General features: G+C 33.2%; 1 protein-coding gene across 2 annotated transcripts; it reads right to left on the bottom strand.

Annotated features, from left to right (window-relative positions):
* Positions 1-519: 519 nt before the first annotated feature.
* LOC149541700 (7-deoxyloganetin glucosyltransferase-like) lies at positions 520-22,769 on the bottom strand. 2 transcript variants are annotated; one of them, XM_089796107.1, is made up of 3 exons: positions 22,206-22,769; positions 19,699-20,264; positions 520-1,048 (listed from the first exon to the last, which is right to left on the bottom strand). In XM_089796107.1, exons 1-3 carry the CDS (start codon positions 22,714-22,716, stop codon positions 656-658), a joined length of 1,470 nt encoding a protein of 489 aa, XP_089652233.1. In that variant the 5' UTR covers positions 22,717-22,769; the 3' UTR covers positions 520-655. The 2 variants fall into 2 exon arrangements, with proteins under 2 accessions (XP_089652233.1, XP_089652234.1); XM_089796108.1 differs by having other exon boundaries at positions 735-920.
* Between the last annotated feature and the right edge of the window lie 379 nt (positions 22,770-23,148).

The following is a 23,148-nucleotide window of genomic DNA, read 5'->3' as shown; positions in this document are numbered from 1 at the left end:
CATAGGAAATATAACATGATTGATGACATATAAAATAAAGAAAGTGATATATAGGCTAGACTGATACTAAACTATGACTAATATGCTAGATAACTCTTTTTAAATACAAAGTGATTATCAAAATGACTTAAAATGATTTTTTTAAATATGAATAATTAGTACACTTAAATTGATATAACTTGAGATCTATAACATGTAAGTCAAGAAGCTAGAATCATATTTCTATAAAATTTGGTGAGAGAGGTAAAGATATGAAATTCTAAATTACAAGACTAAAACATTGATATTAATTGATAATTGAGGTAGAAACATTAAGGTGATTTGGACTAAGGAAAAATAGCAAGAAATAAGGTCATTCTAATTTCTAGTGATAGAAAAATAAGTCAAACTAAAAAATTTATTTATATGTTAATATTATTGATTAATTGCATCCCAACAAAATAATGAAAAAAATTCAATTTATTCCCCTAAAATATTGTATCAAACTGAATTTCAATAAAAAATGTAATGTGAGATATATGAAATAATAAATAATTCATATTAAAATAAATGTTTGATTTTAGATCATATCTCTAAAAATATTAGTACTTGTTAACTCTTATAATGAACATATTGAGTTAGTAATAAATTTTCATAGAAGACAAATTCTATTGTTTTAATAATCCAACATATAGGATTTGGCTATTTTCAGCATGTCTTCTACAAAAGTGTTCAAGTTTATATAAGAAGTACCTCCTTTCATAACAGCATTGTTTGCAGACTCCTTTAATTTCATAGCATTTTCATACAACTTATTTCCCATGCAACCTTTCATCAAACTTTTAATTGTACTCTCCACCATCTCCTTTGTCACCATTTTGCATCCATTTGAATCAACACCTTCAAAATCCAAGCCAATCTTCCATACATCTTTGGAGAATCTACAATTTACAAATTGATCAGCAAAATAGGGCCATCCAATCATAGGAACTCCCAAACTAATGGCCTCTATGGTAGAGTTCCACCCATTATGTGTAAGAAAACCTCCTACAGATGGGTGGGAAAGAACCTACAACCATACAAAATTCAATTTAAGATATTTTTAAAATATATTATAAATTTTATTATTTTGTACAATTAAAAATATAAAATCTAATAGAAACAAATATTCTTGTCATAAATAATGTGATATTGAGTATGTAATTGATTTATAGTATCTAATATTTTCTTCATGTGTCATCAAGTTTTATATGCATAGATAAGGTAAATAGGTCTATTAAATACACCTTATCCATCAAATTCTAATTGTGTTATTAGAAGATTAAAAATATACTATTTAAATATTTATAGAAAAGATAAAATTTATTAAAAGCTATTCAAAATTTTAATTTTTTGTTATTTAACATTTTATAATTGAAGGCAAGAGCCTACAATGCATCGATAAATTGCAAGCTTCTAATTTTGGAGATTTTGGATTCAAATCTATTCGAAAGTAACACATAATAATAATTAATCTTAACAATAATATTAAAGAAATAATAAATAATCTAGACTTCAATTAATTACCTATAAAAAAATCATAATTTATATTTTATAATTTATTCATGCTTAAAACATTTAATTATTTTTGTGACATTTTAATCTTATATCTAGTTAGTTATTTTATTTTTTATTATGTAAGAATCAAGTATAAATGAGTGAAGTTTTGAAGTTATATTATACTTTTATAAATTTAAAATGAGCAATAATAAGTTGCTAATAACTCTTCAATCCTGTCTACATTTTTAAATTTTAAAATGATGTAAACTAATAAATTTATTTAAATATTTTATTTTAGTAAAATTTAAATTATAAATCAAATACTAAAAACTTAAGTTAATTGGAGTTTAACTCTTCATACAATATAAATTTTTATGTTTTTGTTCAATATTTTTGTCTATTTATAACTTCAAATTTGAGTGAATAGATTTTTTTTTTCATTTTGATAAATATAAATTTGTAAATAATTTGTAAAATTTTCTCATATTGAAAATATAATTATTTCAATAAGATATCATTTTTCCATAATTATATATTGGATATAGAAAAAAAAAAACATTACCATCTCATAGAATCTACTATACATAGTGCATTACATTGTAATTTCTTTTAATAAACTTAGTACTCTTTTCTTCACAAAACAACCAATCTTATATTTTTGTATTATTAGACATGGTATTGATGCATACATTAATGATCAACCCCTCTATTTCCTTGGATCTCTTTGACTCTTGTTTTATGATGTGTGTGTGCATGTTTGTGCATATATTTTATTAGAATAGTTTGAACATAAATATAATATTAATTGTAATAAGGCTAGGAAGCTTTGAAATTTTATTTAAATATGTTTTAATGACTATGTACGAAGTGAGATAAATTATTACCTTCATGATAACTCATTGATTAATATCATCGAATTATTATTTTGGTAGTCAATAGGATGGTGTGGCATGTATTAATGTGGGAAATATTAATTATAGATCATGGCATGTAATTTGATTTATGTCATGTTTTTGTATATTTGTTTGAGAAGGCATGTATGCCTTAGAATGTTAGTTTTAGGTAGATTGGATAGTTGTTCTTCCATATGTGATTAATTAGCAAATATTTGTTAATTAATTGACTCCTTCTAGAAGCAACTAGTAACCTATTGGTTAGGTTGTTTTAATCAAGAAGCAACTAGAAACTTCTTGGTTAGGTTGTCTTGATCAAGAATCAACTAGAAAGCTCTTGGTTAGGTAGTATAAAAGGGGCTCAAGGGAGGAATTTGGCAAACAATACAAAGGAACACAAGGAGTTGTAGAAGCACTTACAGTGTTAGAAAATGAGTTTGCAGTGATAACAAATAGTCTTGCAGTGTTAGCAAGGGCACAGTGATAACATTGGGGATAATAATGGAGAATATCAATAGGAGAAATTAGGAGGTTGTCTAAATTCTGCCAATGAGAGGCAAGAAATTTTGTATCTCTTAATTTTTTGAACTTAATATATAGTTTCCATCTACAAAACTAGTTTTCCCTTAAGGGTTTTCCTAGGGATGATTTGTCCAAAAATATTGTGTTCTTTGTGTTGTGAATTTCTTTCTATACTTTATTGGTAAAGTTGTAGTTGTGTTAGTTTTCGATATTAGTTGTGAATTTATTTACAACAGTTTAATAATTAGTTATGATAGGAGATTAATAATCAATTACTGCAATAGTGTTAATTTTCACATGATATCAGAGCATTGTTGATAGTAGAAGAGTTTTTCCCTAGGAAAGAAATTAAGGTTTATATAACCTAGTGTAATCTCTTTAGAATTATTATTGCTTTAATCCCTTGAGATGGCTTTAGCTAGTTTGAGAGATCAAGATAGACTGGATGGTGCCTCAAATTTTGGTGTTTGGAAGGCCAGAATTTCTTTATTGTTGGAAGAAAATGGTATCAAGCATTATGTTACCAGTGTTGTAGTTGTACCAATGGATGCAACACAAATTTTAGCATATAAGAAGGATGATGCCAAGGTGAGGAGGATTATCCTCGATGGTGTCAAGGATCATATTGTTCCACATATCTCAGAGCTAGATATAGTGAAGATGTGGGATGTCATTTTGAATCTATACCAAAATACTACCACCAACAGGAAGATGATTCTTAGAGAGAAGCTAAAGAATACTTGGATAAACTAGGGAGAAGATGTTACAAATTACCTCAGCAGACTTAGATTTGTCAAGGATGAATTATTGGAGATAGTCCCAGTGATGATGAGCTAGTGAGAATAGCCCTAAATAGGTTTTCTAAACAGTGGAGTTTCTTTGTTCAAGTTGTCAGTGGATGAGATACCTTACCGAGTTGAGATTGACTATGGATTGATTTCACTCAAGAGGATTTTAGACTAAATCTTGTCAATTGGGCCAACAAGAGTCAAAAAAGTGAGGTGGAATAGGAGAACATTGCCCTAGTAGGGAAAGGGAAAGAAAACAAGGGCTCTAGCAAAGGATCAAATTCACAAAGTGAGAAGAAGAAGAAGGACCTTTTTAAGGTCAAGTTCTTTGGATGTCATGAGTATGGTCACTATGTTAGTGATTTCCTAGAAAGGAAGAAGCAAAGAAGTAGGTGGCAACTTCAACAAGTGCAGAAGAACTCTCTAGTAGAATGGAATATGAGTTTGCACTTATAGCTTGTATGGTGAGCTCAACCTCACAAACTACATGGTATATAGATAGTGGGGCACCATTTCATATGACAAGAGTTAGAGAGTATTTCTCTAGTTATAAGGATGAGAACACCAATATCTAGATTTCTGTGGGAAACTTGTCCAAACTCAACCCATTTGGGAAAGGGATTGTTTAGTTTCAAAGGGAGAATGCAAAGATAATTCTAGTTCATGATGTACTACATGTGCCAGGCTTAGGTATGAGTTTAATTTTTGTATCTATTCTTCAAGATAGGGGGTATAATGTACTCTTTATAGGGACACATGTGTTGATTAAGCACAAGGATTGGAAATCACCCATAACTATTGGAGTAAGGAGTGCTTTCCTTTATAGGTTGTAGTGTGATACTCCTAAGTCACTCATGAGCAACACTAATCCTAGAGATCTTGGAGAGCTATGACATAGGAGGATGGACCATATTCATCATGGAGCGCTTAAACTACTTCATGAGATAGTGATAGGTGTTCCCAAGGTGAGTACAGAGCATGATGATGCATGTAAAGGATGCATGTTGAGGAAGTTTGCAAAAACATCTTTTCCAAGGAGTGACACCAAATTTGAAGGTGTTCTTGATCTAGTGCATTCAGATGTATGTGGATCAATGTCAACAAAGTCTATCAAAGGATATGAGTACTATGTTACCTTTATTGATGATTTCTCTGGGAAAACTTGGATATACTTCTTGAAGACTAAGGATGAGGTTGTCAGTTGATTCCAAGAGTTCAAGGCTCTAGTGGAGAACTCGATAGGAAGGAAGATAAAGGTTCTTCAATTAGACAATGGAGGTGACTACAAAAGAAATAACTTCTAGGAGTTCTATACTAGGGAAGCAATCAAGAGAGAGTGGATTGTGCCTTACAATTCACAATAGAATAGAGTTGCTAAGAGGAAGAACCATTTTATATTAGAGGCAGCAAGAGCTATGCTACATGACTTGGATATGCCCCGCTACTTATGGGTAGAAGTGTGTAGTACAATAGTCTACATTTAGAATAGGGTTCCACACAAGGTACTAGGGAGGATACACCAGAGGAAGCTTTCATAGGAAATAAGCTTGATGTAAATCATTTCAAAATACTTTGGAGTTTGGCATATTGTCATATTCTAGGTGATACACATACTAAGTTAGATCAAACTACAAAGAGGGGGTACTTTGTTAGTTATAGTGAAACCTTAAAGGCATATAGGATTTTTATCCCTAGGATGAGAATTTTTTTTGTCAGACATAATGTTAAGTTCATGGAGGAAAAAGCATTTAGAAGGTCCATAGATTTGCTAGCAAATAATCAGAGTGGGTGGCCAATAGAATCTCCAAGGCCTAGTCAAAGGCAACAAAGCACAAGTACAGTTACTAGTACAAGTGTAGGCTTAGGTGGTGAAGATTCACAGAGCATGGAGCAATAGGTGCAACAAGAAATGCATCTAGAAGACTCGGAGGTTGATATTTCATCCTCTACAATTGGTAATAGGAATTGTGAGGTTCAAGAGACACTAAGGGATACTCAAAAGATTTTGGAAGCTCCTAAGAAAAGTACTAGACAATGGAGACAACCAACCAAGTTTAATGACTATGTGGTATTAGTTAGTTAGTTGGTAGATAGTGAACCTTCTGTTGACATTAAGTCAAGTTTGGTAAATTAGTGACAACACTTATTCAGATAGCAATTTAGTGTTTGTCAAATACTATAGTTTAGACCGAATAGTTTAGTCTTTTCCAAGCTTTGTAGTTTCTGCTGAGTTAATAGCTTAAGTCAAGCAAAGCCAATGTTAACCGAGTTGAATGGAGAATAGTGTCTACCAAGCACAGTTGTGGTAAACAAGGAATACAATTTATACCAAGTCACTAGTGTATATCGAGTTCGAAACTATGTTGAAGTGATTAGTATGGACCTTGCCTCTACTTCTATCGAGTGCATGACAATGCCAAGTAATGGCAGTGGATGTTGTGTCTCAAAAATTCACCAAGTCAATTTTAGAACCTAAGTATCTACATTTGGGCTGACTTTGTAATATTGGTGTCAACTTGTGTAATGGCTAACTTTGTAATAATGTGAATTGGATTGATATATATGTAAATGAATTGTATCATATCCAAGCGTGTAGTAATGATATAAGATAATGTGAATGAAATGCAAGCATGCAAATGTGAATCAGCAGTAGAACTAAGTGTATAGCAAGGCCATATCAGCAGTAACAGAGTTACATCTATCACATAGAGGTGATCAGTACTTCAAGGATCTCAATTAGCAATTCAGTTGTAAGTCAAAGATCTATTGTTTCATCCTAACAGGTGAATTAGCTTCAAATCCTTTACCAAGGTAGACTTAACAGTCTTTTCTTTAAATCTCTTTATCGAGTGCATACTTCATTATATGTTTGTAAAACCTTTAACAAGGTGGACCTAGCAGTTCTAATTGCTCCTAATAGGGCAGATCATCAAAAGTGATCATTGTAAGCATTAACATGCCAACTTTATGCTATAGTACTAAAGTTTTGTGGGTATCATCCCCACCCCAGTTTTACTTTTTATTTGGAAGGTTTCTGGGTCACCAAATCATTGTGTTCATGTGTCATGAATGTTTATGTTTTTAGTTTTTATGCATGCAGTTAGATTTGAGTTAATGTATTAAATGATTATTGGGTTATTACAATTAAGGACTGAATTTGTTAAAAGTTTTAAGGTTACCGATTCACCCATCCCCACTTAGTAACCTAGCATAGTCTTGAATATTTCCAACAATTGGTATCAGAGCTTTGTGGTTCTCAGGATAAAGTTTAATAGATTGAGCAAAGATCAAGGACAGTGGAGATATTCAGACTTGACAAAGCTATTGATAATAAAAAGTTAGATCTAGAGATGGCCATAGCTCAACTCAAGAAAGCAAAAGAACATCTTTCCCAATCCCTAAAAAGAAGGAAGGAACATGCGAATCAGATGAATGACCACCAATATGTTGAAGATAAAATTGAATATTTTCTTTCCTCAAGTAGTTCAAATGAAGTAAATGATGTAATCAAAGAACTCTTAGAAAAGAATGGTTCCCTACAAGAAGAAGTAAGAAAATTGAAAAGAGAACAAGAGATACAGTCAATAAGATTGTGTGAAATCTTAGAATTGAGGAATAAGGAAAAAGAAGACTTGGAAGTAAGGAATGGTGAAATTCAAAATCATTCCCTTCAGCAAAAAAATCTTATTAATTAGCTCTCCAATGCAAATGAAGAAATCATAAGACTAGGATATGAAAATGAAAGGTTAAGGAATGACTTATACTCTAAAAGGAAAATCAATGAAAGGATGAAAGTTGATCTCAATTTTAAAAATCAAATCAATGAAAGAATAATGAAATCCCAAGCAAACATGGATCAATTGAATCAACAAAATGAGCAGAGTTTGTATAGGCAAAAAGGTAAGGCAGGACTTAGATATAAAGAAGAAGGTGAATCCTCCAAACAAAGTGCTCAAAGGAATCAAAGGCCTACTTGCAATTATTGTGGTAAGATAGGTCATACATCAAACAAATATTGGAGTAATGGAAAAGAAAAATTCAATGGAAAATGCTACAATTGTAGTCAGCATGGTCATAAAGCTAATGAATGCAAAGAGAAAACAAAATTTGAAGGAAAGTGTCACAAATGCAAGAAACAAGGTCACAAGGCATCTGAATGTAGATCTAAGTTATTTAATCCAACTGAATAATTTGTGAAGGCAATATTCAGTTGGGACTACAACACTTGGTGTAGATGTCATTACTATGAAGAATACAGACACATTGGCATGAATTTTGTTAGACATCACATGAGAAGAAAAGATACCACCATAAGATGTTACACATGTACTGAACTTGGTCATATAGCTAAGAATTGCATGAATATAGGTAAAATTGAGTATTAAAAGAAAGAAAAAGTAGATAGCATTAGGAAGCAGATGAGACAGTAGTGGATTCCTAAATCTACTAAGCAAGCTAATTCAAGTGATGATAGTCATGTCACTCAAGAAGTGGGTGACTCCACCATTTCCAATTAAGTTCTTAAGGAAGAACTGGAACTGTGTTTTCAAAGTCACATCTTAATCAGTTCCAATTAAAAGGAAGTAAAGATTCATATTGGTATTCAAGATACAAAAGAATCATTAGTAAACAGTTATCACCAAATTGACTTCTCTATCGAGCAAGGTTGGGTCACGGACTCTACCGAGCAGAGTCAGGAGTAACATGGTTATGTTTTCTGAGTTACAAGCTTTCACCGATCAATCTATATAAATAGTGGATGACAGGTTGTCACATACAATATCTCTCATTATACTAAGCATTAATGAGGAGTTTTATCAAAAGGCAAGAAATCAACTTCATTTTCACTATGAATTCAGTATATTGTGAATAGAGCAATTTGCAAAGCATCCAAGCAACCTTGAGTAGAATTTGCAGTAAATTTTTTTTGAATAATTTTCTTAGCTTATCGAGTTACCATGGCATCTAGTAGCAGCAACAAGGTGAAGAAAGGATCTAAAATGTTGGTATGAGGTGTTGAATTGAAAGTCCCTAACTTCAAACTTGTGCCAGCGATCGTCAAAACCCTCGACCCGAATGGAGCTTAGTCATAGATACCACCTAAGGTACTTCTCATAAATGACATTCAAACTCATTTTAGATGTGCAATTCAAGAGATAGGAACCCTAGAAATGGATAATGCCATAAGTGAACTATGTGTGGATGGAATTCTCCAACCAAAACACAAACATTTGGAAGAAAAAGGTTTAACCAATATTCATCACCTACCTCAGAACTTTCAAATTAAATGGATTAGGTATATCCTAAGTTGAGTTCATAATGGTCAACTATGGTTAGAGAAACCAATTTTGATTACAAATAAAATGATACATCACATTACTAGTCTCCCCATGCTCACCAAAGCTAAAACCACTAAAACCCTAGGTCAGGATGAGTTATAAAAGAAAACCCTAGCTAAGTGGGATGGCAGAGGAATGACAATCAGCAATGTAACTTATACAAAATTAAAATTTGGCATCCATGTGATAGCACACAAGATTTACAATTCAAATTGCCTCAATAGTGTGTCTTGTGAAGCTATTGACTTAGCATATAAGGTCGTAAAGAAGAATTTGTCATATGACCTAGCAAATTTGTTGTTGAAGTAGCTTAACAAAAATATGAAAAGCATTAGAGCCTCAAAGAATAACCCATGCAAATTTGGCTCATTGTTGACATGTTTGTTTTTCTATGTTCAAAAGTTTTTCCCCTCTAAAGGCAAAATTGTATAGAGAAAGGACACACTAGTTTTATATTAGATCAATGAGTACATCACTGAAATGGGTGAAAATTTTGACAATATCATGGATAATTATTTTGAAACTTTCAAAGAAACGATGAGTAACAAATTTAGGATACCAAAAAAGTTGGTTGAAGATTATAAGGATGATGTTGCTTTATGGTAGATAGTGATAGAGTATACATCCATGTAGTAAGGCCCAGAGTTGTGTGGGTAAAACCTCTTCCATATGAGGTTAACATTAATGAGGCAAAGGAAATCATTGAAGCCTTGATAAATGAGCCTATAGATCCAAAGGCACCTCTCTTTGGAACCTATGATGAGGCTAAAGAAAGAATTGAACTTGAGATCAAGCTTTCATAGGCGATAAACAAAGGCAAGAGGAGGATAACAAAATTGAAAATAGCAAGCACCCCTCTTATGCTAATTGAAGGTAAAGGAGAAGATATGGAAGAATCAAAGAATGAAGAGGAATCTAAAAAGGAAGAAGAGCTAATAAGGAAAAAAGGAAAGGTGATCATCACCAAGCCACCAAAGCCATCCACTGCAGTATTTACAAGATCTAGGAAGAAAGTAGGAAAATATGGTAGTGATGTTGTCTTCAACTGACCTCCTCTTACATTTCAAGATAGGCTGAAGATACTCATAGAAGGTGCTAGAATAAATAACTTTAAAGCACTCAAGTATGAGACCAAGACTCTAGCAGAACAGAAAGAAGTTGAAGATCTGGTCATGGACAAATTGGGAAAATGGAAATTCTCTCCAGACCAACTAGCATCTTAGATCCCTACAATTTTGTTGGATAAGGTCAAGGTTAGATGGGAAAACACCAAGCAGACTATCAAAGACAATTTTTTTCAAATGTTGAAATAGTTGGTGCCCAACTTGACTGATGCAGAGGTGAATAAAGTATTAAAAGACAATGAGAACAAAATGACTTTAAAGTTCAACACTTGTCTAGTTTTGATGAAAGATATAGATTATGTTGTGAAGAATACTACAAACCTATGGAAGAATGTATTCCATCTTCACAAACCAAGTGAAAATCCTATTGAAATCAAAGATGATGATGATAGTGACAAGAATGAAGAAAATGAAGAAGACTCTACTCTATTTGTCACATTTGAGGCTAAAGAATATCAGGAGTTAATGAAGGATGATGAACAAGAAAAAGAGGATGAAGCTGAAGAGGAAGCTAGGCAAGAAGAAGAAGACATTTCCCCAGTCAAGGTAGTTGCTACTATCATAGCTTCACTTCCTCACTCTCCAACAAAACTTACAACATCATCAAGCATAGAGACAGCTTTAGCAGATTTGGTTGTGACAACCATTGATACATCAAATGTCCAATCACTCCCTGTTACCTCTCAGCTTAGCACATCATAGATAGAAGTGTTTACAACTTCATCCACTAAGCTACAAAATCCTTTAGTTATCAAGACAACATCAACAATGGATACATAGTGTTCCACAATTTCAAGTTCTTTAGTAGTAAGTGTAGTTTTGGACTCTTCAATTTTGGCTACCTTAGTTGTACATACTCTAGTAAGTGCTTCATTTGTAAATACTTCTGTCAGTACCTCACAAGTGCAAATATTTTAATTTTGGGAAGTTTGATAAATACATCAATTTTGGATTCTGTAAGGATTCGAGTTAGTACTCCACCAGTAAGAACTGTACAAGTTTTCACTGTTAGTCCTACTGTTTCCACTATTGTTTCTCTTCCAAAATCTAAAGCATCAACTCCAAAGTTAGTTCAACCAAGACTTTTTTTTAGTGGAAAGGAAATAGATGAACATATAGATCTAGATAAGGAAATTGAAATTCCCAAATGGGACTTTGATAATGCCACTACAGATCAAATGCAATTAGCTAGTCAACTCCTCCATAAGAAAGTAAAACAAAAGAAATTGAGAGAAGAAAGAGACAGAGAATATAAAATCATAGAAAATGCTAAAAATATTTTGACCAAAGCTATAGGTGTTGAAGTTGATTCTTCTCAACACATTTTGTTGCAATTAGAAGAGGCAGTCAAAAAATTCAATGAAGATTCCATTGACCAGGACAAGTTAATTGAGAAAGCAAAAAAGAAGTTTGATAACAAAGTGCTTGAGCGCATTGCTTAGCAAATAACTATTTAGTAGGTAGAGCTTTCTTTAATTTTGACAAGTCTTGAAACTTCTTATACAAATGTAACATCTCTTTTTGCAAAGTTATGTGATGTTACCGAGCATATCAAGGAAATAAAGAGAAAATTGGCTAAAATTGATGAAGATTTGATGGCTAGTGCAAAGCAGTTGCAACTTGACCCTAGTTCAAGCTTTGCACATCATATAAAGATTAGATTCTTATCAAATATGCAGGAAAAATCATTGAGAGAGGAAGCAAGGATCCGGTCTACACTCATAGACATTCAGAACATGATCCTTCCCATCATGGATACAATGCAGAAGCACATTGCCTATTCCAAAACATTGATCCATGACAATAATTTCTCAATTGTAGATCACATGATCGAGCTCTCTACAGAAGTACAAGTTGCTCTTCAATCTTACAAAGTTTTGCAAGATAACTGGGATAAGACCTTAACTCTCATTCTTAAGGTACATTCTGAATTTCTCTCACATTTTGGTGTCTCTATATAAGTAGATTGTCTATAAATCTTCGACATTATTGTCAAAAAGGGGGAGAGACATGTATATAATTAAGGAGGAGAGATATTTGTATATATCATGAGACAAAAATACCATACTAAGAGATATACTTAGTATGACATGATATGTACATTGTATGGGGGAGACATATGCAAAGAAAATGTATATATAACAAAGTTACAAAGACTAATTTTGAAAAATCTCAAAAATCTGCTTGCCATACCAAGTTAAGTATCACACTATGTTGTACATAAGTTTTGGCTAAAATGTGTTTTTGTCACTAATGCCAAAGGGGGAAATTGTTGACATTAAGTTAAGTTTTTTTATTAGTGACAACACTTATTCAGACAATAGTTCAGTGTTTGTCAAATACTACAATTTAGACCGAGCAGTTCAGTGTTTGCCAAGCTTTACAGTTTCTACCAAGTTAACAGCTTAAGTCAAGCAAAGCCAATGTTAACCAAGTTGAATGAAGAATAGTGTCTACCAAGCATAGTTGTGGTAAACAAGGAATGTAGTTTATACCAAGTCACCAGCGTATACCGAGTTTGAAACTATGTTGAAGTGATTAGTATGGACCGTGCCTCTACTTCTACCAAGTACATGACGATGCTAAGTAATAATAGTTGATGTCGTGTATCAGAAATTCACCAAGTGAGTTTCAGAACCCGAGTATCTACATTTGGGCTGACTTTGTAATATTGGTGTTAACTTGTGTAATGGTTGACTTTGTAATAATGTGAATTGGATTGATATATATGTAATGAATTGTATCATATCCAAGTGTGTAGTAATGATATAAGATAATGTGAATGAAATGCAGGCATGTGAATGTGAATCAACAATAGAACTGAGTGTATAGCAAGGCCATATCAGGAGCAGCAAAGTTACATCTATCACATAGAGGTGATCAGTACTTCAAGGATCTCAATCAGCAATTCAGTTGTAAGTTAGAGACTTATTGTTTCATCTTAATAGGTGAATCAGCTTCAAATCCTTTAACAGGGTAGACTTAACACTCTTTTCTTTAAATCTCTTTACCAAGTGCATACTTCATTGTATGTTTGTAAAACATCTAACAAGGTGGACCTAGCAGTCCTAATTGCTCCTAACATGGAAAATCATTAGAAGTGATCATTGTAAGCCTTAACAGGCCAACTTTATGTTGCAGTACTAAAGTTTTGTGGGTATTATCCCCACCCTAGTTTTACTTTCTATTTGGAAGGTTTTTGGGTCAACAAATCATTATGTCCATGTGTCATGAATGTTTATGTTTTCAGTTTTTATACATGCAGTTAGATCTGAGTTAATTTATTAAATGATTATTGGGTTATTGCAATTAAGGATTGAATTTGTTAAAAGTTTTAAGGTTACTGATTCACCCCTCCCCTCTTAGTAACCTAGCATAGTCTTGAATATTTCCAACACCTTCCAGCTATTAGGAGGTTGCACAGCATCAAGTATGGTAGGATGCTATGGTTGAGGAGTATTCCTCAATAATGCATAATAATGTGTGGGAGGTAGTGCCTAGACCAATAGATAAGGTAGTTGTTGGATCATGTTGGATCTATAAGATAAATCATGGTGTAGATGGTAGCATTGAGAAATACAAGGCAAGGTTCATGGCCAAGGGGTTCTCTTAGAAGGATGGAATAGACTACGAGGAGACATTTTCTCTAGTGGCCAAGTATTCTTCTATACAAGTTGTGATCTCCGTTTGTAGCATAGATGAGATGGTAGATCCATCAAATGGATGTCAAGATAGCATTCCTTGATGGTGAGTTAAAGGAGGAGGTGTACATAGAGCAACCAAAAGGCTTTGTAGCACATAGCAAAGAGACCCACATGTGCAGATTGAAGAGAGTATTGTATGAATTCAAGCAGGCTCCTAGAGCGTTGTATGAGTGCATTGACACATACTTGTAAGAAATGGGATTTTTGAAGAGTGAAGCAGATGCTAACCTCTACTACTTGGTGGTTGGTGATGAGATTCTCATTCTTGTTCTTTATGTGGATGATTCACTTCTTATAGGTTCACTAGGGCTCATAGAAGACTGCAAGAGGGACCTTGTAAAAGAGTTTGAGATGAAGAACTGAGGACGTATGCACTACTTTCTAGGCATGGAGGTGTGGTAGATAGATGGAGAAATTTTTTTTGTTTAAGGGAAATATTACATTAAAATCTTGAAGAGATTCGAGATGGAGGATTGCAAAGCCATGTCTACACCCATGATCATGAATTGAATGAAGGTAGTTACATCTAAAAAGAAGGATGTAGATCCCACCCTATATAGACATTTGATTGGTTCGCTTATGTATTTGGTGAACACTAGGCTAGATATAGCATTTGCAGTAAAATCTCTGAGTCAGTTCATAGTTGAACCAAAGATAATGCATTGGACAACGACCAAGCATGTATTGTGTTACTTGCATGGTACAGTTGAGTATGGGATTAGATATGTTCAAGGTGAAGGTATCATGTTAATGGGCTATATTGATGCAGATTGGGTAGGAAGTACAATGGACAAAAGAAGAACTTTAGGGTGTTGTTTCAGTTTGGGATCAGGAGTTGTATCTTGGTTTAGCAGGAAGTAGAAATTCATGGTTTTGAGTTCATCAAAAGTAGAATGCATAGCAGCTAGCATGGCGACATGTGAATCTATATGGCTTTAGAAGTTGTTAGTAGCCTTATTTTGTTAAAAGGTTGAGACTATTGTGATATATTGTGACAATTAAAGTTGCATCAAGTTGTCTAAGAATCTAGTGTTTCATGATAGGTCTAAACATATAGACATCAGATATCACTTCATCAGAAATTGTGTACAATGAGGGGTTGCTCAGCTATAGTACATACCTATAGAGGAGTAGGTAGAATTTTTTTTTAATAAGGCATTGGGGAAGACTAAATTCAACTTCTTCAGAGATAAGTTAGGTGTCATGCAGAATAGCTTCCTCACTAAGAGGGAGTGTTAGTTTTAGGTAGTTTGGACAATTGTTCATCCATATGTGATTAATTAGCAAATATTTGTTAATTAATTGACTCCTTCTAGAAGCAACTAGTAACCTATTGGTTAGGTTATTTTAATCAAGAAGCAACTGGAAACTTCTTGGATAGGTTGTTATCAAGAAGCAACTAAAAGCTTCTTGGTTAGGTTGTTATCAAGAAGCAACTAGAAACTTCTTGGTTAGGTTGTCTTGATCAAGAAGCAACCAGAAACCTCTTGGTTAGGTAGTATAAAAGCAAGGTCAAGGGAGGAATTTGGTGAACAGTACAGAGGAACACAAGGAGTTTTAGAAGCATTTGCAATGTTAGCAAATGAGTTTGCAGTGATAGCAAACAGTCTTGCAGTGTTAGCAAGGGCACAATGATAGCATTGGGGATAGTAGTGGGTAATATCAATAGGAGAAATTAGAAGGTTATCTAAATTCTACTAATGAGAAGCAAGGAATTTTGTATCTCTCAATTTTCTGAAGTTAATATATTTTCCATCTACAAAACTAGTTTTCCCTAAGGGGTTTTCCAGGGACAATTTGTCGAAAAATATTGTGCTCTTTGTGTTATGAATTTCTTTCTGTATTTTATTGGTGAAGTTGAAGTTGTTTTTTTTATATTAGCTAGGAATTTATTTATGGAATTTTAATAATCATTTGTGATAGGAGATTAATAATCAGTGTCTTAATTTTCACATAGAATGGGTCTACTTGTTTATGTATTTATTTTTTTGTTTATTGGGGAAGTCCTAAAAAGTAGACCTAAATGCTTCGTTGTAATTTGTATAAAGGATTGTATTTCCTTGGTTCTAATGTATAGAATGTGTAGAATTATTATTATGTGTATGAGCCTTGATGCTAGATATCAAAGAAAAGATGAAGAATTTTTAGATACTTTGGTAAGAGGTATGAGTGGAATCTATTATAATTACTTGTGTACTTCATTGGAATTATTAAGACAAGTGTGTTGCTGTCATTTTATTCATCATTTGGACTTTTCTTAGTTTCCTATCATATTAAGGATGATATGTAGGACTATGAGTTGATTGAGGTCATGCCAAATGTGAGAATAGACCTAACCCAACATTACTAGTTAATATGGGATCATAATCACTAGAATAATAAGCTTAGATGTCCCTAGTAGCTTTTATTTTTTTTTTTGAAAATAAATGTTACCACTATATTTTTTGTAAAATAATGTGATAATACAAGAAAGGGGAGATATTTAGTTAAGAAATCTTCCACTTCCATAATGATATTCTTACTAATGAAATACATAGAAACCTCTTCCCAATGTTGGCCATGAATAAGAAAGGGTTGCAAGAGACTATGTGTCTTTATTTTCTCCCCTTTATTTATTTGGAAAATCATACATTGAACCATAAATTTTTCAACATCCCCTTGTATTGCTTCCCAAAAGAAGTCTCCCTTGACTTGATGATATGTTAAGAAATCTGGAATCACCACCTATTTGAGATTCACGAGGCTCTATGAGAATTTGTTTATGAGAGTGGTATTCTTGTATAGGAGGACTCAAACATCCCATCTTCAATCCAAAAGACATCCACAAGTATAGCACCAATAATTAGGAAGAGGATTATGTGCATTCTATTTTCCTCCACTCCTAGTCCCCATTATTGTTCCTTATTTTTTCATGCCCTTGCTTGGTATAGTAGTCATTTCATTTTTCAATTATTTTTCGCTCCTTATATTAATCTTTTTTTACCACATAATGTTTGTCAATAAGGCTATAGATTTGATAGGTATCAACTAGGATGACCTAAAATTGATAATATGCCCATGGCTAACCTAACTAACTAGATAGAAATTCAATAAAGATAATATGACTTAATTAGGAGTTAAGGTAACCATAAGCCTACTATTGATAATCATATGTATATTCTATGATTGAGGGTGTGGCTCAACATAATTGTAGAAAAAGGCCGATGAAGGTATATGAAAAATATTAGAAGTTGGAAAAATATTCAAGTTAGTTGTAGAAGAAAATAGAGAAACTTGGAGAGTAAAATGTAGGGTTAAAGAGAGACTTTGCGTGTCAATTAAGTGGGTTTTAACCCAAAACAATTCAATAAATTGGCATTTTCACCTAGATGGAAAACTTGCTTTACATTTTGTAAATCAAGTGAAAAATAATCATTAGACAGAAATTAGAGAGCACAAAAGGAAAAATAAAGTGTCACCCAACTTAAAACACAACATGACACATGGCATGAGGCACATGACACATGACACATGGTGACATGTCACTCAGTGCATACTAAGATGTGTAATAAATTTGTACAAAGGACCATAAAATGTATGTATGTTCATCATTTGCAATGTCTCTAATTTTTTGAAGTTAGCAAGAAACATAAAAGATTTGTATAGAAATGTAGGATGACTTTAGTTAAAGGGAGGCTTGTAGTTATTACTTGTCAATTCATATCATGTCCCTATGTTTTGAAATAGAATTATATGAATATCATGCTTTTAGTTAGTTTTCTTGAAGTAGAGATTTGTAATATTATTTGAATGTGAATATATTGAGGATTGTTGCCATCACCTTAAGCATTTGTTGCAATGGGCGATTTTAATAATTTCTTCATGTGCAAGGGATAGATTATTATTATTTTGAAAAGAGTGGAAATGTTGTGATAATATCAAGAATGGTTACACAATGAGTTCTAGAGGTCTTATTACCATAATGTGATAGTATAATAAAAGATCTTCATCTGTTGATTAATATTGTTACATAAGATAAGTATTTAATCTTTGTTCTACTTCTCTTACAAATGGAACCTATAAATCTAAATGATATTTTTTCTTTTCTTTTTTAACTTATTATGTTTTTTTTTGTCTTCATTTATTGGAAGAGCATATTCACATAAAATGTTCATTTATCAAACTTCTATCAATTTGGGATCAAGATGTCTAAGTGATCAATGCTCAGTATTATTCAAGTTTTAAGGTATCATGCTTGAATTTGATGAAGTGCAAAACACCTATGTTACATGAGAACATATTTTCTATCCCCTAAACATTACATTTTGAGGGTAGTGGGATGAAAAAGAAATGTCACCAATCATGTCCAATTTAAATGTTCTTTTATAGGTAATGGTAGGAAATGTCCCCTTATATTTGGGGATGGGTGGCCACCCTATACACCTACAGATTTCCGGTCATCTCCCTTATCTATTTTCAAAGAATGATTTATTGTCTTCTAAGATCTATAAATGAGATTACCCTCGTTCTAGTGGGGCTTGAAGTGCACAAAGTTTGGAAAAAGAGGGGCAAACGTTTATTAAGAATGAAATAATTACAAGGAGAGCTCAACAAGGAGCTTTGTCTTGAGCAACAAGTTCATCAAATTCTTGTAACAGATTGAGGGGAAGTTGTCCCCTATCCATAATATTCCAGCTCGGAGCATGAACAGAAGCCCATTAGGCCAAACAATCAGTAGCTCTGTTCCATTGACAAGGAATGTAAGTAAAGCTAATGAACTCAAGAGAGGTACAAAAGAAAAGAGTCTGATTAACAATAGTAACCAGCTACCAACTAACATCCTCAAGCTCCTGTGAAGAAAGCAAGTTCACCACCACTTGGGAGTTTGACTCAAAGATAATCTTGTGCCATCCCCACAAGCAACACTGTTCCACAACATATAAAATGGCTTGGGCCTCCATGAGATTGTTAGTATGGTAACCCTTATGCACTAAGAAAAAAAATTTAACTTCAATAGAGCTGCAATGAACCACTCCCCCAATACTAGCAGGGCCTAGATTCCACCAGGAAGAACCATTAGTGTTAATTTTTAGAACTCCATGAGCAGGAGAAGTCCAATGCCCTTCCAGATTCACTTGTTCTTTCCCCTATTGCCGAGGTTGTTTGGGCACTCTTCAATACCATTGAGTTGCAACCCCATCTTGAAGATGAAAATTGAGGCGATTGCATATAGCAAGATCAGCCATATCCATGCCCCCATCTAGCACACACTTCACTTGAATAGTTTCCTGAAGAAAATGTGAGATCTTCCACCAAAGATGCATAACACCAATTTGAACATCTTGGAAGACTCTTTGATTCCTCTCCAGCCAGATATGCCAAAGAATAAACGATGGGCCAGCAATCCAAGCAACATGAAGAAGTCAAAATTAGTTAAACCATTGTTAATTGATTTCTCTTATTGTTATGTTGATTATAGTGAAATCTATTTTTTAATATTTTGATCCTTTGATTTAATGGATGTATCTCCTCTTACAATTGAAAGTTACAAGACAAAAAAAATAAATAACTTTTTCTTTCAGTATAATTTAGATCCCACTCATCTTGCTTATTTATGATTACTAGAAGAAATATGATTACAAAATTATAATCACACTAAAGTGATAAAAGGATGTCCTGGTTATTTTTGACCTACATGTATTATAGCCTACTGTTCTTTTAGTAGATGAGTGTCCAGCCGCTACAATACATCAATACATTAGAGTAACTTGTGCTTAAATTATAAAATCATATACCTCTGTTTATTGAAAAATAAATAGCAAACTACTTACCTCCAGCTGGTTTGTCCAAGTGACAATCAAAGCACGATCCTTGGTTCGATCAATGAAGCCCTCTGGTAAATCCACGGGTTTGCCTTCTGCCATGTCAGATCTCAGAACCCACAAGAAGGGGCAACCAGAAGCTTCCAGTCCGAGAGCCAGTTCATGCAATTGCTTTTCAGATTTTACGGCAATGCTACCAAAGGAAACATATAACACTGATTGCTTTGCTTGAGAATCCAGCCATTGGAAGCAGCTTTTATCTTCTTCCCACATGCTGTACATTGAATTCTTCCCCTCCAAGAAATTTGGAAGATAAACAGGGCCTACTGCCAGAGCAGGGCAGCCATTAATGCTGAGACCCATCTGTGCTTCTTTACGTCCTTCAAGCTCCTCGAAAGTGTTTAGCAGTACGTAATCTGCTATGTTTTGCTTGCGAGATTCATACAGATAGGCACTGTAAATGCTTTCAGAGATGTGTTGTTCTCTGTAAAATGAGGGCAAGTCTGTTGGCCTGATTGGTGGGAGCTTTCCGGGAAGACATGTAATCAGTTTGTCTTTGGATTTCAAATCCTCCTCTATAATAACAGCACAAAACAACAATATTAGAAAGCAATTTCAAGAGATATGCTCTGTTATAAATACTAGAACAAATAAATGTATTCACCTTCAAAGACAGAAAATGTTATCACTTAATCTTAATATTTTTCTGTTTACCTAGAATGCTGCTGCTGTATACATCTACTTCAGTACATTTTTTTCCTGTTGTCTATATACCACAGTACAAAGTAGCTGTATACATGCGTATAGGGGAAACAAATATCTACAAACATTAAAAAGTCGTCTGGAGACTTTTAGCCCTTGAGAGATCCAAAATTAAAATATTTCTTCTTGTACCCATGCTCTATCAGAAGGGTTTAAAAGGTTATGTTGAAGAAGATATTATAATTGATAGAGAGAATGATTTCAAATATAGAATTTGGTGGGGTTTTAATTATAACGATTGTGTCACTTTGTATATAATCACCTCTCTTATATTCTAACATGACAGATTAAGAATATTCAAGAGTATATTTTTAATCTGTCATATTTTTTTGGGGAATATTCAAGATCACTCAACTTTATTTCATGTCTAATTATGTTTTTCCAATATATATTGAATGTTAAGTGCTTAATTTAACTTTTTCAAAAAGAAAATTTTTTCTGAATATTTTTCTACTCATAAAATAGTTCAGTTATATTTTCTATTTAAAAATTATCAATACATTTTTAAGTTGACATGTCTAAAATATTTTTAAAAAACTAAAACTCATAATTGTAAACAAGTTTATGCTTATTATAGACAATGTGATATTACATTATCAATATATTTTTAGGTTAACATGCCTAAAATAATTAAAAATAAATAAAACTCATAATTGTGTACAAGTTTATGCTTATTATAGACAATGTGATATTACATGATTGATTATTTTTTAAATTCATTTTTCAAAGTTATAGATTAGCATCTTTCCAATTTACTTTTTAGCTTGTTTTGTTGATTATTAAATATTTTATTGTGTTCTCTTTTACTGTTGATTGATAGAATCATTTTCAGGCTGATCTGAATAGGCTTCTCTTTTTACTATAAGAACACCTGCATTACTGTGCAACCTATAAGCAATACAACAGAATACTGAATTGATGAAGGGTGATTAATATAAATACTTTACAAAATTGTCTTATTATTTTTATATTCAATTTTGTAGAACTATGTTTCCAATCACGCATCTATAATCAAGATGCAAGTGCAATCTGAAACATTGATGTTTTAAAAGTTTTGCACAATTCTATCTAGAAAAAAGTAAAGCATTATATAGATTGTAGAAATTTGATAGCTTTGACTCTAAATCTATAGATACAGACTTACACTAACTTATATATAGTTCAAAATAATTAATGCAATTTTGCATTAAAAACGACATAAAATATCATTAACATTTTTGAATTTAGAAGTGTTTTTACTACTTTCACAATTGGTGGATAGAATAGTGTGGGAGCTTTAAAAATTTCTATATGCCTCTGATCAAAATATTAAAAACTGGATGGAATATTAATAGTATTTCTTTTTACTATATAAATAATTAAAATTGTAAGGGAAATCTTGAAGTACTATTATGTGGTCTATAAGCAAAAGACTGAAAACTGAGTTGAATATATTTGCTGATATAAACACCATAAAAAATTTCTCACCAAAAATGGATTTATTTGAATCACTGCTTATATTATAATAACAATATCACACTATAATTGTATTTACTCTTATTAAATTCTAATACCAATATTTCTAATCACACAACTGAAAAACAAAATTGAGTGATTTATAGGAGCTTCGGCCGATTGAACACATTCGCGGGGTGATCCTGTATCCCCCAGCGCTTTTTTGTGAATTGTAATCTTAGTAAATTTTATTAATTGAAAAGAACTATTCATCAAAAAAAATATATATTAATATATGGTTATGAGAATGAGAGTAGTACCTTTGACAGGAATATACCCTTGCGAAAGGAGGAAGTGAGCGTTTGTCTGAATGATGGCAAATGCGGTACAAGTAGTCCAGAACACAACTCTCGGCACCCCGAGGTTTTTACAAACCTCCACCGTGCAAGAGAAAAAGCTATCCGAAATGATGCAAGTGATTGGCGGCACAACTTGAGATTCATCTGCTGCAGTTAACAGACTTTCCAAAGCAGGGCCCAACTTTTGCATTGCCATGAAGAGCTCACCCATGTCAGAAGTTCGGCCATGATCAGGTGGCAAGCCGTCTGGAACAGTCAAAAACCGAAATTTGAAGCCCCTTTCTTGAATCTCACGGTCACGTGCGGCTGCATCTTTGGAAGATGCTTTTAAAAGCCGCTGATCTATCCATTCAGTGGTTACAAAAGTTATGAAGAATCCTCGCATGGCCAGCAGCTCCGCGAGATTCATCATTGGATTCACATGGCCCTGTGCAGGACACGAAACCATTACTGCGTGCAAAACGGGCTTCATTTCTTTTTCCTCAATAATCTCACTGACGCCCCTCTTTTCAAATCAGAGCACGAAAAAGTAATTACAGAGTAATATGCCGAGTGAAATTGTTGCCGCATTTATTAACCACTCTTATCCAACCCCCAAACCCAGGTTTAGTATGGCCAACTCGTCGGGTTGAAAATCCAGCAATGTATGTTTAACTTTGTTTTTTATTCTTTCGCTCCTTACGAAGTCCAAAAAGATGCTGTCGAGTGCCACTATTCTTTATTCTTTATTCTTACCTGTATTTCTCACGTGGGATGTTTTTCCGTCTTTCATTATTGCTGCGTTGGCTTGCCATGAAAAGCACGGCCCTTAAAAAAAATATATAAAATAAAAATAAAAATAAATAAAAATATTTAATTTTAAATTTTTCTTTTAAAAAAGGGTTTTCTTAGATGGGAGAGCCCT

The sequence above is a fragment of the Cupressus sempervirens genome, chromosome 8, assembly GCF_028749045.1.
Source record: "Cupressus sempervirens isolate cs-2001-9-10 chromosome 8, ASM2874904v1, whole genome shotgun sequence".
NCBI lineage: Eukaryota > Viridiplantae > Streptophyta > Pinopsida > Cupressales > Cupressaceae > Cupressus > Cupressus sempervirens.
This window is presented reverse-complemented; position numbering and strand designations above follow the sequence as displayed.

What these genes read in the sequence shown, in the direction of transcription:
- LOC149541700 (XM_089796107.1), bottom strand. Translation starts at nt 22,716, where the DNA reads ATGAAGCCCGTTTTGCACGCAGTAATGGTTTCGTGTCCTGCACAGGGC. An exon ending in AGGGTATATTCCTGTCAAAG is followed by an intron (nt 20,265 to 22,205) that starts GTACTACTCTCA and finishes CTGTTATTATAG; the next exon opens with AGGAGGATTTGAAATCCAAA. An exon ending in CTTGGACAAACCAGCTGGAG is followed by an intron (nt 1,049 to 19,698) that starts GTAAGTAGTTTG and finishes GTATGGTTGTAG; the next exon opens with GTTCTTTCCCACCCATCTGT.